This window comes from Enhydra lutris, unplaced genomic scaffold, assembly GCF_002288905.1.
Source record: "Enhydra lutris kenyoni isolate GAN:26980312 unplaced genomic scaffold, ASM228890v2 scaffoldscaffold36, whole genome shotgun sequence".
Taxonomy (NCBI): domain Eukaryota; kingdom Metazoa; phylum Chordata; class Mammalia; order Carnivora; family Mustelidae; genus Enhydra; species Enhydra lutris.
In genome coordinates this window covers 18,584,875-18,598,652 of record NW_019154120.1, presented here as the reverse complement: position 1 = coordinate 18,598,652, position 13,778 = coordinate 18,584,875, and the positions used below count along the sequence as shown (strand labels likewise).

The 13,778-nt window shown below is 42.5% G+C and overlaps 1 protein-coding gene across 2 annotated transcripts in view; it reads left to right on the top strand.

Moving 5' to 3' along the window:
- The window catches only part of LOC111154249 (WD repeat domain 7), a 364,619-nt gene extending 351,130 nt beyond the window's left edge, over positions 1 to 13,489 (top strand). For both annotated transcript variants that reach the window (XM_022513750.1, XM_022513748.1), the window contains 2 exons: positions 4,628 to 4,732; positions 10,677 to 13,489. In XM_022513750.1, the coding sequence (XP_022369458.1) occupies positions 4,628 to 4,732; positions 10,677 to 10,880 (309 nt within the window). In that variant the 3' untranslated portion in view covers positions 10,881 to 13,489. The remainder of the gene's footprint in view (positions 1 to 4,627; positions 4,733 to 10,676) is intronic.
- The last annotated feature ends 289 nt before the right edge of the window (positions 13,490 to 13,778 follow it).

Here is a 13,778-nt window from a genome sequence, read left to right as displayed (position 1 = left end):
CTCATTTGCATATAAATATAGACCACACCTCCTTTTATTTTGGAACCTGTTGTTCTGGGAAATATTCTTTAGCGTTCAGCATTTAAGATGCCAGCCATGGGGTTTGCCCCATCCAGAGCACTTAACAAGTTCGCTGAGATCCCCGCACAGCTGCATCTCTAATGGTGGAAGCGAGGTTAAAGTCAGTTCAGGTGGTGCCTGCACAGATCTGAGAAGTGCAGAAATTCAGAACAAAAGACAGTGGCCGCATTTCCATGACATTGCATTCTGAAGCAGCTCTTAGACTGAGATTGTGCTGAACTCACCAGATATGGCAAACTGAGCTACCGTGAGTGGTCCTTGCTTCCTCACAAGACAACAGGTCTCTAAGCTGACACTGCAGTCTGTGTTTCGGGGTTTTCTCTAGGCCACGTTAAGATACACTGTGCAGCACCTAGCAGTATCTTAACCATGTACGTGTGCATGTGGTGTGTATACACTTAAGTGTAGTGCCCCTTTGCCCAAAACAGACTTTAAAGAAATGCAGTTCAGTGTCTGATGGGATGTCAACAACAACAAATGGAAGGAGGACAATGATTGTGAAATGAGGACGTACTGACACTGTACACCCAGGAGGAACATACGTGTCCTGGCGGTAACGCAAACACGTTAAGGTTATGTAATTATTGTGACATGATACAAGAAAGCAGCAACATTTAGGAGTAAAGGTAAACATGTTACTGGCAGAAAAGTCCAAGCTGACATTTAATTCACAGGGTCTTCTGTGAGAGACACTGGATAATGTAAGGAAGAGTGTCCTCAGCTGACACAAAAGTAATTGTGAAGCAAATGTTTTAAATACCCACCCCCTCTGAAAGATGAAAACGTATTATGAAAATAGTTCATGAAGACTTCTCTGAAGGAGCCACCATGTCTGGTTTTTCTGCCTTTGCAACAGGGCTGACTTAGCTGCACAGGGAGGTACATTCGTGTGACTGTTGGGTTGGAACATCCTTTGGACCTCCTGGTTGATGGCCAGCTCACCATTGGGTTCTTATTGTCGGAAGCACGTCCTGGTTGCTGATGAAGGATGAGTGCTAATCTCAAGGCAGGCAGGTTTAACATTCTGTTTTGAGATCTAGGGGCCCAAACTCCAGAAGGAGGATCATCCACTTCTACACAAGGCTGGGCTTTGGGGAGCTTGCAAGAAGGGCTCACTGTCCTCAGAGGAGCTTTTAGTCTACTCACACTTTATGTGCACACTAGGACCCCAGTACATGCAGAAGCTATTTTGGGTTTTTTTGGATTTTTTTTTTTTTTTTTTTTAGTATAGTTGATGCACAATGTTACGTTAGTTTCAAGTGTGCAACATAGTGATTCTACAAATTTATACCTTATGCTGTGCTCACCACAGGTAAGCTACTGCTTCTCAGCGTTCAACACTATTACAGTATCGTTGACTGTGCTTCTTCTGCTGTACCTTTTATTCCCATGACATACTCATTCCATAACTGGAAGCCTCGAAGTCCCACTCCCTTTCGCACATTTTGGCCCCCTTCTGGCAACCATCAGTTTATTCTCTATGTTTATGGGTCTCACTCTGCTTTTTGTTCCTTTTTTTTTGAGATTCCATATATAAGTGAAATCATATGGTATTTATTTTTTTCAGTCTAACTTAATTCACTTAGAATAGTGCCCTCTAGGTCTGTCCATGTTGTCACGAAGGGTATGTTCTCATCTTTATGGCTGCGTAATATTAGTGTGTGTGTATGTGTGCGTGTGCGTGTGCACCACATCTTCCTTATCTATTCATTTATTGATGGACTTAGGTTGATTCTATATCTTGACTATTGTGAATAATGCTACAGTATACGTAGGGGGGCATATATCTTTTTGAGTTAGTATTTTCATTTTCTTTGGTAAGTGCTCAGTGGTGGAATTATTGGATCATATGGTATTTCTATTCTTAATTTTTTGAGGAGCCTCCATTCTGTTTTCCATAGTGGCTATACCGTTTTGCATTCCCACCAACACTTTTTATTTCTTGCAGAAGAAAATATTTTAAATCAGGTATTCTTAATGGAAGGGTTGCATTAAATGCCAGGAGAGACCAGGCAGGAAATAAGGGACCCAGGCAGCCAGTGTTAGCTGCGCAGCCCCTCTTGTGTGGGGGGGATGGAACTGAGGACATGGAGGACAAGTGTCCAGGCCGAAGGAGCCGTCTCACCTCATCCCTGCCTATTGTGGCCACATGCAAACAAAGACCCAGGATTGCCAGAGCTTCTGGTCTTTCAGGAGAGTTAGAAATCTTGATTTTCCGTATCTGATGAATTAGAATGTGGACCCAGAAAACATTTTTTAAACATCTTTCAGGCCGAACCACACACACCTACAACCTGCTTTTAGCTTAAGGGTCTTCATTTTGCAACTTCTGTTTTAAAGCAAGGACTTACTAATCAACTGTCTTGCCATAACATAGCTTTAAATTGGCCCCATAAGCTTTCACATTTTTAGCAGAACTGAATCTTGATTTTAAAAAAACAATTAAAGATGCTTTCCAGTGAGCTCATTAAATTGACCTAGTACGTGGAAATTGTCAGTTTTTCCCTTTACACTCATCCACAATAATTTTCATTTTAGTGTAGATGGCAGGATAATTATTCAGCACGCTCACCCCGTTGCTTAATTTAGCACATTAGTGGCCTATCACCATGGATAGTTCCCATATCTGTTTAATGAAATGAAATCTGTTTTTAGACAACCTCGTATGCTCGCTGATACTGGTCCTGGGATACATGATTAGGTCATCTCTTTTTCATTAAATTGTATACTCGAGTAATCAAGTTTTGTGATTGTTTACATTTGTCTGATAATTTTTGCCAGTTTTATTGAGATACAGTTGACATGTAACATACATGTTTAAGGTGTACATGTGATGGTTTGGTAAACTTTCATATTGAAAAATGATTACTACCACAGCGTTAGCTAACACTTCCATCTTGTCACATAATTACATTTCTTTTTTTGTTGCTGAGAACATTTAAGGTCTACTCTCCTAAACAGCTTTCAAATCTTTATGTCTGGTCATCTTTATGTGAGGGGAACTAATACAAACATAAATATTACTTATTGGATTCTTATCATGTGCCATCACTGTGCAGAGTGCTACATCCCTAGTAGCTCATTTAATCTTTGCAGGGCTCTTTGAGGCGGGTATTATCAATATTATCATCATCATCTTTCCCACTTTCTAGACGCGGAAACTCAGGTTCAGTAACATAACGTCATTTTCCCTGGGTCCTTCAGCAAGCAGTATAGCCTGAACGCAAGCCAGGCCGCCTGACTCAGAGCAGCGTTCTCTGCCAGCCCAAAGCCCAGCGTGTTACCAGTAGAACATGTTTTCACTGAGTGTGGAAAACAGGCATTATTTTGGATCCCACAGTGCCCTGTCTAATAACAGGAAAGAACAAGATCCAAAGAACAACTGAGGAACAGGCTGTATCCCCATCCCTCTCTTCTCCCTCCCTACCTCATTTTAATCACTCATTATGAATTAGGAGACTATTCTTACTGACATTTACGGTGTGTATGGGGCTGAGTCACCTAATGAGCCTGATGTTCCCGCCAGGACTCAGGGTTCACAATTGTTCATCAAAAAATAGCAGATGGAAATAAACCTTCCTGGTTTTGTCTTAGTTTGAGAGAACATATTTCTCCATTCCTTTCAGACAAAAGGAGGAGACTAACCCACAGCTTGGAAGTAGAGTGAATATTGGTTAACGTGGTAGAGGTATGACCTTTAGTAGTTGACTGAAAGGACTTTAATATAATATTATGCTAATTTGCTTAGTATGCCAGTATTTTTGATAATTTAGTATCATGAAACTTGAGTGTAATTTTTTACTAGTAAAGACCTCGTATCATAGACCTAGTCTAAAATACAATTCCCTTTTGTCAATTCATGGTTAAATCAATAATAGCTATTTGGCAGAGGCTCAAAATTATCCCTGTTAACTTGTTTTTAATAGTATTTGATTTATATATGTGCTCAAACCCCCACCAGGTACGTGTGCGTGTGTTTACTAATGGCAGCCTTATGCATTTAAATACAGTGTTATTGGTGGGAAATGAAGCATAAAACATGAAAAATGTATAATTATTAAGGGTTGAAATTGTAGTTTTTAACTCCTTTCAAAACAGGGCTCTTAGGATACAGCTTTGGTTGGTTTTCATTGCAGATGAGTGAGGTTCCTACACTGATTTGGTCCTCACTTGTTTCCCTTCCTAATTAATTGTAAAATTCTTCCCTCTAATGGACACATGAATTAACATATCGGTTCACCCATTAATACACACTTTTCCTTTGGATTCATCCTGTTCTCCCAACTAGGATATAGGCCGATTCTTCAGAACAAAATTAAATAAAGCCCTTGGATATATCAGCGAGAGAAATTTGGTTGCTTTCCCTATTTTTCTAATCTGATTTTATAAATCAAGAACATGACGGTATCTGATCTCCATGACATAACTCGTTCAACACTGAATGCGTTTGCACATGTGTGTGCGTTTGCACGTGTATGTGCGTTTGCACGTGTATGTGCAGTAGTTCTGTGGACTGCAGACCGCTAATGAGTGCATTTTATTTTAGACAATCCATGGACACAAGGGACCAATCACGGCCGTGGCCTTTGCTCCTGATGGACGCTATCTTGCCACCTACTCAAATACGGACAGCCACATTTCTTTCTGGCAGGTAAGGGTAGATGCCACAGGATCTTGAAGTGTATTGCATGATTTGCTTTTGCCAAGAGAGGCTTCCTGTTAGGTCTGCCCACCAGCCCTTCCTCTTGCCCTCCCCTTCTCTCCCAGCAGGCATCACGAGTTTATCGCTGACTGATTCTGTGCCACATGCTAGCATGCAGGGCGCGCTGCGAATACAGTTAGCCGTCTGGAGAGAGTGGGCTCCGCTCTCGCAGAGCTTGAGGTTTGAGGGAGGCACATGGAAGTAGACAAGCAATTAGAACACAGAGGGGAGCCTGAGAATAAGGTTGTGGGACCCATTCACAGAGGAAGTGACATCTGAACTGAGACAGGATAAGACTGAAGAAGGGCCAGATGGTAAAGGTGGGGCAGATCTAGGGAAAGGGAGCAGCCTTCCAGGAGTAAGCAAGGGCACGGCGTGCCTGAGGGCCTGGCCAGAAAGGCACGGGCCAGGGAGGCCCTGTGCAAGGATATGGACAACTCCAGAGGGTGGGGGGCACGGGTAAGGCAGCACGGGGTTATCTCCATATCCTGCTTATGGAATTTCATTTCTGTTTGCATTCTGAATTTCCCACATAGGGCTCTTCATTCCTAAACTATCAAAACATTTTTAAAAACCTGAGTGTGATTGAGCGGCAGTTCATGAGAATGCCTGTGTTTAATTCCGATTAAAATGCGTGTTAACTTTGAGCACCTAATTTTTACAGTAGAACCTGTTTCATCCTCAGTGATTAATCTCCATCCCATTTTTCTAATTATCTTCCTCCTGAGAGTTATAAAAAAAAAATTAAACATTAGCAACTCCCTCCCTCATGAAAAGCCAATTTAAAATTTGGTTGTTACCTTTACTTTCCTAGGATGCAAGTATGTTCTATGAGACTCGGTTTATTGCCTTGAAAGCTCAAAAAAAAAAAAAAAAAAAAAAGTTTAAATAAGACTTCAGCACAACTTGATGATGGTTTTTAAAAAATCAATACCTAATAAAATGTAAAACAGATACAATAAATTGCTTAATTAACAACATGCTATTAAAGCATGACAACTTCCAAATCTGTCACAGACTTTTCCTGCTCTTCATCTAATTTAGTTTTCCAGTTTATTTTCTCATTATCTTTTCTCCCAGAATATATCTCCAGCATCTTAATTGGCTCATATTAAACCCTTTTCCTTAGAGAGCTCCCCGGTCCCCATTTCTCCCAGGGGGCCACCGCGGGGCCTGTGGTTTGTGCTGCTACCGTCCCACCGCCAGCCCGTTTGGCGTCCGTGCACTGGACCCTTGCAACAATGCTTCTTTAAAGGGTTTCCCCGCCAACTGTCTTTCTATACTGTGGTCTCTCTAAACCAGCTGTACTTTGATAGAAATTTTCTGCTATTCCCCACTGTCTTGGAATCCAAGAGGACTGCATAGAAAGTTCCACATTCATTCCGCATTTATTCAATGACGTTGAAGTGCTGGGTGCTGGCCCCTGCTTTAGAGATATGGAGTCAGCAAGACACAGGTCCCTGCTTTCAAGGAGCTTGGGTTGATCCGCGATTTCTTCTGTGGAATAAACAAGAACAGATCTTTTTGGTTTTGTCCAATTTGACTTTCTCAGAAAGAAAAAATTTCATTTTTTTTTTAAAAGATTTTATTTGTTTATTTGACAGACAGAGATCACAAGTAGGCATAGAGAGAGGGGGAAGCAGGCTCCCTGCTGAGCAGAGAGCCCGATGCGGGACTCGATCCCAGGACCCTGAGATCATGACCCGAGCCGAAGGCAGCGGCTTAACCCACTGAGCCACCCACGCACCCCGAAAAAAATTCATTTTATAAAGGAGTACCTCCTAACTTAGCCAGATTTGAAACTGTTTCCAACATCCTCCTGATTTTCTGTATGGTAAACCTTTTTCTCCTTATCTAGGTGTTCAGGGTTCTGTTTGGATATGTTCGTCCCTTCCTTGAATTTTTTTTCTGTTTTTACCAAAGTTCCTCCCTTGTGCATTGAGGGAATTAGGGTTAGCATCCCCTCTCAGCTTAGAGCTCGAGATCATTCATTAGATAGATGGTAGCTTTTCGAGATACTTCTCCTCTTCCAGTTCCACTCTTCAGGCTCAGGCTGCTGCCCCTGGCCTTTGCCAAGCACACTTGAACCTGCGCATCTGTGAGCGTGGTCATGCCCGCACAGTGGAGCCACAGCACGCTTCCTTCCTTGGTGCACACGCTGCTCCACTCCCGGGGGTCCCCTCCTGCTCTCCGCACGTGTAGGTGGGCAGTGCATGGAGCCAGGGGGCAGCTCAAGCAACACTCAGGTCTTAGCCTCCAAACCCAATGGCAGGATGTAAAATGCAGCCCATTTCTCAAATTGTACCCTTTTGGGTCTTGAAATTTCAGCAGAAGGCTCTGAAACATTTCTGCTTTATCAAGAAAATACATTAAACCCTCTTCTGGGGGTGGGGGTTGATTTGGATTAAAGAGAGTCTAGAAAGCATTGTTGGATCTCCTACTGCTCTGCCAAAATGGGCTTTGCTGATTTATTTAGATACATATTGTTTAGTTCTAATGATGTATGATAATACTTTTATATTATTCCAGTAAATGTACTGTAATATATTTTGAAAACTTAATGAAGTCTTATTAATACAGGACCTTACAAAAGCTATGAGCTATTAAAATCTTTGCTGAGAAATGAGTGTTAATGAGAAATATTGGTAGGATAATTACTCAAGTGAGACTTAGTAAAAGGTTTGTGTGCTGCATTACTTACACTGAGAATTGCATTAAAACACTTCCTGTTTTGATGAATTACATATGTGTTTCTATGTGTTCGGGAAAAAATCTTCACAGAACTGGTTTTGTGAAGCATTATTTTTAAAGGGAAGGAAAAACCAAAGTTGCCTTCTAGTTATTTACAAACTCAGCTCTGGAATGATGTCATCAGGCAGTCTTCCAAACCCTTTGATCCTCTGACAACAGATCCCTTTAAGTTGAATATTTCACATCAGGGACTCCACTGGTATTTGAACAACGGGAGTTGAGTAACAAAACCAAGTATAACCATGATGCCCCCTCCCTAAATTTCACCACTACCCTCCAAGGAGTGAGTGTCTTCTCTCAGAAATGCCAGAAGTAAATTAGATGGATATTGGTTTCCCTTATGGTTATGTATTCCATTGTAAAACAGAATCCTGTTCAGCCCTTGAAAAAGGATTCTGTAAATCTATGGCCAGTAACCTGAAAAGATGGTTCTCAACATTTTGTTCAGTAAAAGAGGCAGATTGTGAGACTGCCTTCTGATATGAGCCTGTTTTACATAAAATTCCTGAAACCCACCTTTCCTTGTATGTACACATACTTGGAGGTCTAGGAAAGAAGTTTACCACAATGTTAGTGATTGTCTTTGGGAAGTAATATTTCAGGGGACTTTTGCTTTCTCTTTTATACTTCTCTTTATTAGTCAAATGTTCCACAATGAGTATTTATTATCTTTGTAATCAAGAAAAAAACCTTAAGGTTACCAACTACTCTAATTCCAGGTAGTTTTTATTCATTCGAGGCTCAGATTCCCCTTTCACATAGTTTGTACGATGGTCACTGGTCAAGAAAACATTAATACCGAGTATCAGCATGGTTCGTTGTTGTAATGAGCGTTCAGTGGCTGAGCTTTTTGGAAAAACGAATACTCACTGTTACTACTACAGATCATCTCCACTCTGAGGAGGTCCTAGGGAAAGCATGGTCTGAGGAGCAACACATTCTCGTTGACCTCAGAGTCTCCATCATTCCAGCTGTGCACATCTGTAACAGTGCCGTACCACACAGAACTTCACGTCGCCCCGTTCTGAGGCGGGAAGGCTGTGTGACCCTTCTGAAGGCGTTTGTCAATCAAATGATTTATCAGTCATTCATGGGCTGGCTCAGCTTTTAAGAAGAACCCAGATGGAATGGTGGACTTGTTGTTGAAGTTTTTCCATTTGTGGCATTCCGATAAGGTACCCTCTCCCTGTTGCCCGTTGGCCCTCAACACATTTCTGGTATGTGGCTAAATTCTGCAGGAAAGAACTAAAAATAAGGAAGTGGCTGAGCACGTTGGATACCCTCAGCATTTGGAGCCACCAGCAGAACTCAAGCTTCATACATATTTTCATAGAAAATCCATAAAGAATGAAAAATAGTTTGTAGTTTTTTATCAACTGAGAAATGAGGTTTTTGTGGGTTTTTGTTTTTGTTTTTGTTTTTGTTTTTTTATTAAACACAGTGTGCCTGTTATGCCAGTTAATTTCAACCACCAATTTTCTGGATCATTTGGATCTGTTCTGTTGGAGGACTAAATTATTATGTACTGTTACTTTTTGTGCAAGGAAGGACTATCAAATCGAGCTCACCACCATTATTTATATTTAAACTATTCGGGAACCTTCAGAAAGCAACAAGACATTGATTTTTTTTTCTTTTAATGAGTTTTTGCAAAGAGCGGGGGAAGGAGGCAAGGAAAGAAGTTTCTGGAGGATGACAGAAAGATACTTTCTAGTTTTAAATGTTGACTTTAACAGAAAGAGTTAATGATAACCATACATTTGGTTTTAAAATGTGACCTCGTACACTAGTGATTTTTTTTCACCTCTGTGTTGTGTTCGGCACTATTATTAATGCAGGAAAATCAGTAACATTAGTCATCTTAAAAGGGTTATTACTCAAGATGATTTAAATTGTGAAAATGTCAGTGGAGCCTGCACACGTCCTGCTAGAGATGCCATGATTTACGCCCTCTGACACCATCGCGCTGCTGAGAAGGGCCAGAGAAAAGAATGGCTTGTATTTTGCACTGATCCAAATGCAGAGCGTGAGATCAGCAGTAACACATCATCCATGTCCTAGGATTTGCCAGGGCTTCATGTGTCACCCCTGTGTATACATCGAATCATAATCTGTGCCTTACACAAAACCCTAGAATCGTATGCGTTTAGATGGGGGTTATACTGGCTAGAAGAATTGGAAAGGAAAAGTAGTGCGGAGAAAAATACTATTTTTGAAACCCCTTTTCTGATTTTCAGTATGTTTTCTATGGGATTTTCAATGACCCCAAAAAAAACATATATTGAGAAAACGTTAACTGATATTTCAAATCTACAGGATTCTTCAGAGCCCGTTGCTCGGGTAACGGTTCACTGAGATGAACTGCCTTTCAGTATTTAGCACTTGGACCGAACGCATAGTTGTTCACAAGCCATAATTTCCATGTTATTTTTCACTACTGTGAACAGATTAAGAAAACTTAAGATTCAAACCAAATTCCAAAAAGCCACCAAAAAGCAGAAATCAACTGATAAAAAGGTATTGCCAGTAAAGTTGGAGTGTTCTCCCTTCAGCATGGCAGCAAAAGGCGAGCCACAGACCCGGTGCTGAGGTGCAGTTGACTCTAGGTTTCCCCTCAGATTGAACTAGAACTTTCCAGAGCCTGAATTCTGTGAAGAAGGCAGGTGAGGAGGGAAGGTGTGGGTACAGGCACTTGGGAGAGAGGGTCACCACGTCTTGCGCTTGGATTCGGGGACAGAGCCCACTTTGCTTTGTTTCACAGAGCGACCTGGGAGTCCGCAAAGGTGTGTGGGCGGACTGTGTGTGACTCCTTCAGGGGGTGCGGGGAGCCCTGATGGGAAGGAACAGAAAGGGCTGCCCTGGGAAGTGCTCGCAATTGCCAGAGATTGTCTGACCGAGCTGTTTTGTTAACATCTATAATTTAGCCCCCTTCTTAAAGATTGATGGCCTCTCCTGCTGTCGGCTTCTACCCACGAAGTCAGATTTCCCTGGATTTATGCATTTACTGTAACAGCCCCAGCGCAGTTTCAGACACTGAGAAGAGACTCTCAGATGAATGCGAATCAGCACCGTGGCTGAGAGGGTGACCAGGAGAGGGTTCTGTAAGTGACCCGTGTGCTTTCGTGTCCCTGTGTCCCTCCAGATGAACACCTCGCTGCTGGGGAGCATCGGCATGCTGAACTCGGCCCCCCAGCTGCGCTGCATTAAGACCTACCAGGTGCCCCCCGTGCAGCCGGCCTCGCCCGGCTCCCACAACGCCCTCAGACTGGCCCGGCTCATCTGGACTTCCAACCGCAATGTCATCCTCATGGCGCACGACGGGAAGGAGCACCGCTTCATGGTCTAACGCGGGTGCTGGCTGCCCTGGCCACCTCCGAGTTCCATCCTTTCTCCCAGCCGAGAGTCCTCTGTCCTTCTTCCGTGCCTGCCCGCACCAGTGCCGCCTGGGGGCGCGGCCGGGGCCGGGTCACTCCTGCATGGCCCTCGGGCAGATGCCAGCTCGTGTCACCCGTGATTCAGAGGCATGTGCACGCCGCCCTGCAGGGTGTGGCCCTTCTGCCGACACTTGGTCGTTTTCCCAGGCAGGGACAGGGGTGGAGGTGGGGTGTCTGCGGTCCCTAGGAGCCCTCCCATCACTGGGCGCACCAGAAGCCTCCAGCTCAGTAAAACACTGTGATCGCGTTCCCAGCCCAGATCAGCATTTGCTCGGAGCTCAACCCCACCTCTGGGCTGCCGCTTGAACCTGGTGGTTTTGCCGTTGGGTTGTGAGGTAATGGGGCAGTCCTAATTAGCGAAGTCATTTTCCTTTGGCTCTCCTAAAATATATTCTTGTTTCCCAAAAACATTCCATGTTTACATGGCCGGTTTTCCCCCCATGACTGCTAGGAAACGACTCCCTCCAGTTTCCTAGGGTTTAGCCACTACTTCTTTATTAACACGTAACAGATCGGAGATGAATGAGAAAATACACCAAAAAAATCTTTCCTCAATACAGAAAATAGTTTCCCAGACACCTAGCCTTCTAAAATGCTCATATCCTGCTTAATATTCTAGTTAGTAGTTTAAAATAAAAAATCATCACTGTTTATGATCTAGTTAATATAATTATCCACTCACTGTAACTAATCTATTAAGTGGACTTTTATAATGAAGAACGGAGTTTGGAAGCATAGCATATACTAAATAAGACTCCTGTGTCTGTTGCTACCAGGTCCTTTTAAGAGAGACCTCACCCCTTCTCTCCAGAAACCTTACAGACCCTGCAGTCCCCATGCGTATGACATATGTCAGTTATCACAGAATAGTTACAATTCAGCCTTCGAACCAATCAATTAAAGGAAAACAAAAACAACATTTCTTTTACACAAGTATCCTAGAAAATTAGTAACTGTGGCACAAGCATTCAGGAGAATATAGAAAATGTGAGGGCTCTCAAGTTATTTGAGCAAACATTGCAGTGAGTGTCCATCACACTTCGAAGTAAGCTTTAACTAGGTTGCTTTCTATATGTCAAATTATGCTGGTTCTTACCCATAGTAATGGGGAAAAATCCATAAAATTTGTATTTGTATTTGTATGAATCGCTCCTAAGAAATCTTGATGTGTACATAGTTAGGGCTTTGGTCATTTCTTTGTTTGGATAGTTGTTGATTGATTGGCTAGGCACAGTGGTTTATTAAATGCAAAAACAGAAAATAATTTGTAAAATTCAGAGAAAATAGGAAGTTTACAGAGGAACCAAAATAATGGGAGCATTTAATTGGAAAAGCGTAGATTGTCACAGTTTATGTAATATACAAAAATAAATAAATAAATAAATAAGATCACAGTCCAGGAACAAATCCATTTGTCATTTTATTGAAACAGATTTTTAAGGAACACGTTAAGAACTTAAGACCACTAGGACGTTTCTTTCCTATCGATCTGAGTATGTTATTTGCATTGACGACAAACCTGTACTGTTTCTTGGATTTAGACTTTGGGTGTTCTTTTAAAAGTGAATTTATGCCGCATGCATGTACATTGTATTTATAAAGATTACATGTGTAGCTTCCAAGGAAGAAACAAAGAACTATCCAGTGTCGATGTATTTGTTTGGTGCACATGCCGTTGTGTTTAATATAGGTAGAAAAACCTGAGGTAAACAAAAGGCGCGCTTGGTTTTTCCAGTGGGCTCCCGAGTCTTCTCGATACCCAGCACGTGTTTAACTTTATGAACTTAAATAGGGATTGATGTATTCTAGACTACGAAGTTGTTTTGGAATGATGAAGCAAAAGTACACCTTAGAGACTTGTTTAAAACAGAGACGTGAAACAGTAGGCAGGCCACCACAGACACACAAGGGAGCACACCGCAGGGGTCCGGAACAAAGCCGTGGGGGCCCAGGGGGCAAAACATCTGGGCAGTGGGCGGAGGCCAGCCTGTCCCACATTCTGTCTGCACAGACAGCCCAAATCACTGGCCAGTAGAGTAGTACTATTCTGTAAATCGGGTGGGTGGTATCTGGTGGTTGGACTAACTGCTAGATGGGTGTTTGCATTCTTGGTAACACAGAAGGAGACCTTGGCTGTTTTGCTAAACTACAGCCCCAGACTTCATCATCACAGCTTAGATGTCTCAGCACTGAGGCAAACTTCGTATTGTCATCCCAGTGTATGCTTTTAGTGTCATATTGATTTTGTTGGCACCGTATCTGGACCTACCCTTGTAAATGTAGAGACATATGCAGCTTCATTGGTAATTTACAAGCAAAAGATGACATGACGTGACACCTGTATGAAAATGTAATGATCGAACTCACTGTGTACAGCGAATGAATTAAAATGTCTGCCTCTCAAGACATTTCCACTGAATAGATTCTATATGTGCTGAATGTCCCTGTGTACATATGTGTGTTAAATAAAACTGAATTGTACTGAAGATTGTTTTTCTCATTAAAAACATTGTTCACTCTTCTTAAACACTCTCGGTTAAAATCCATATGCTTTCTCCCCCTTCACCGGCCCCCTCCCGCCTCCTCTGATACCAAGTTAAGCCTTCTATTTCTGTGTAATTATTCATTTCCCTGGAGAGCTCGCTTCAGGAAAGGCAAACTTGTCGCAAAGGATGGTGGAGCAGGAAGACATTTCTGAAGTGTGAGGGAAACGACGCCTACCGGAAACTCAACAGCACCCTCTGTGGTTTGGGCAAGGGAATTGCACGCATGTTGCTCTCTCTCCACCTTGCGTTGTTCCTAAAGAGACT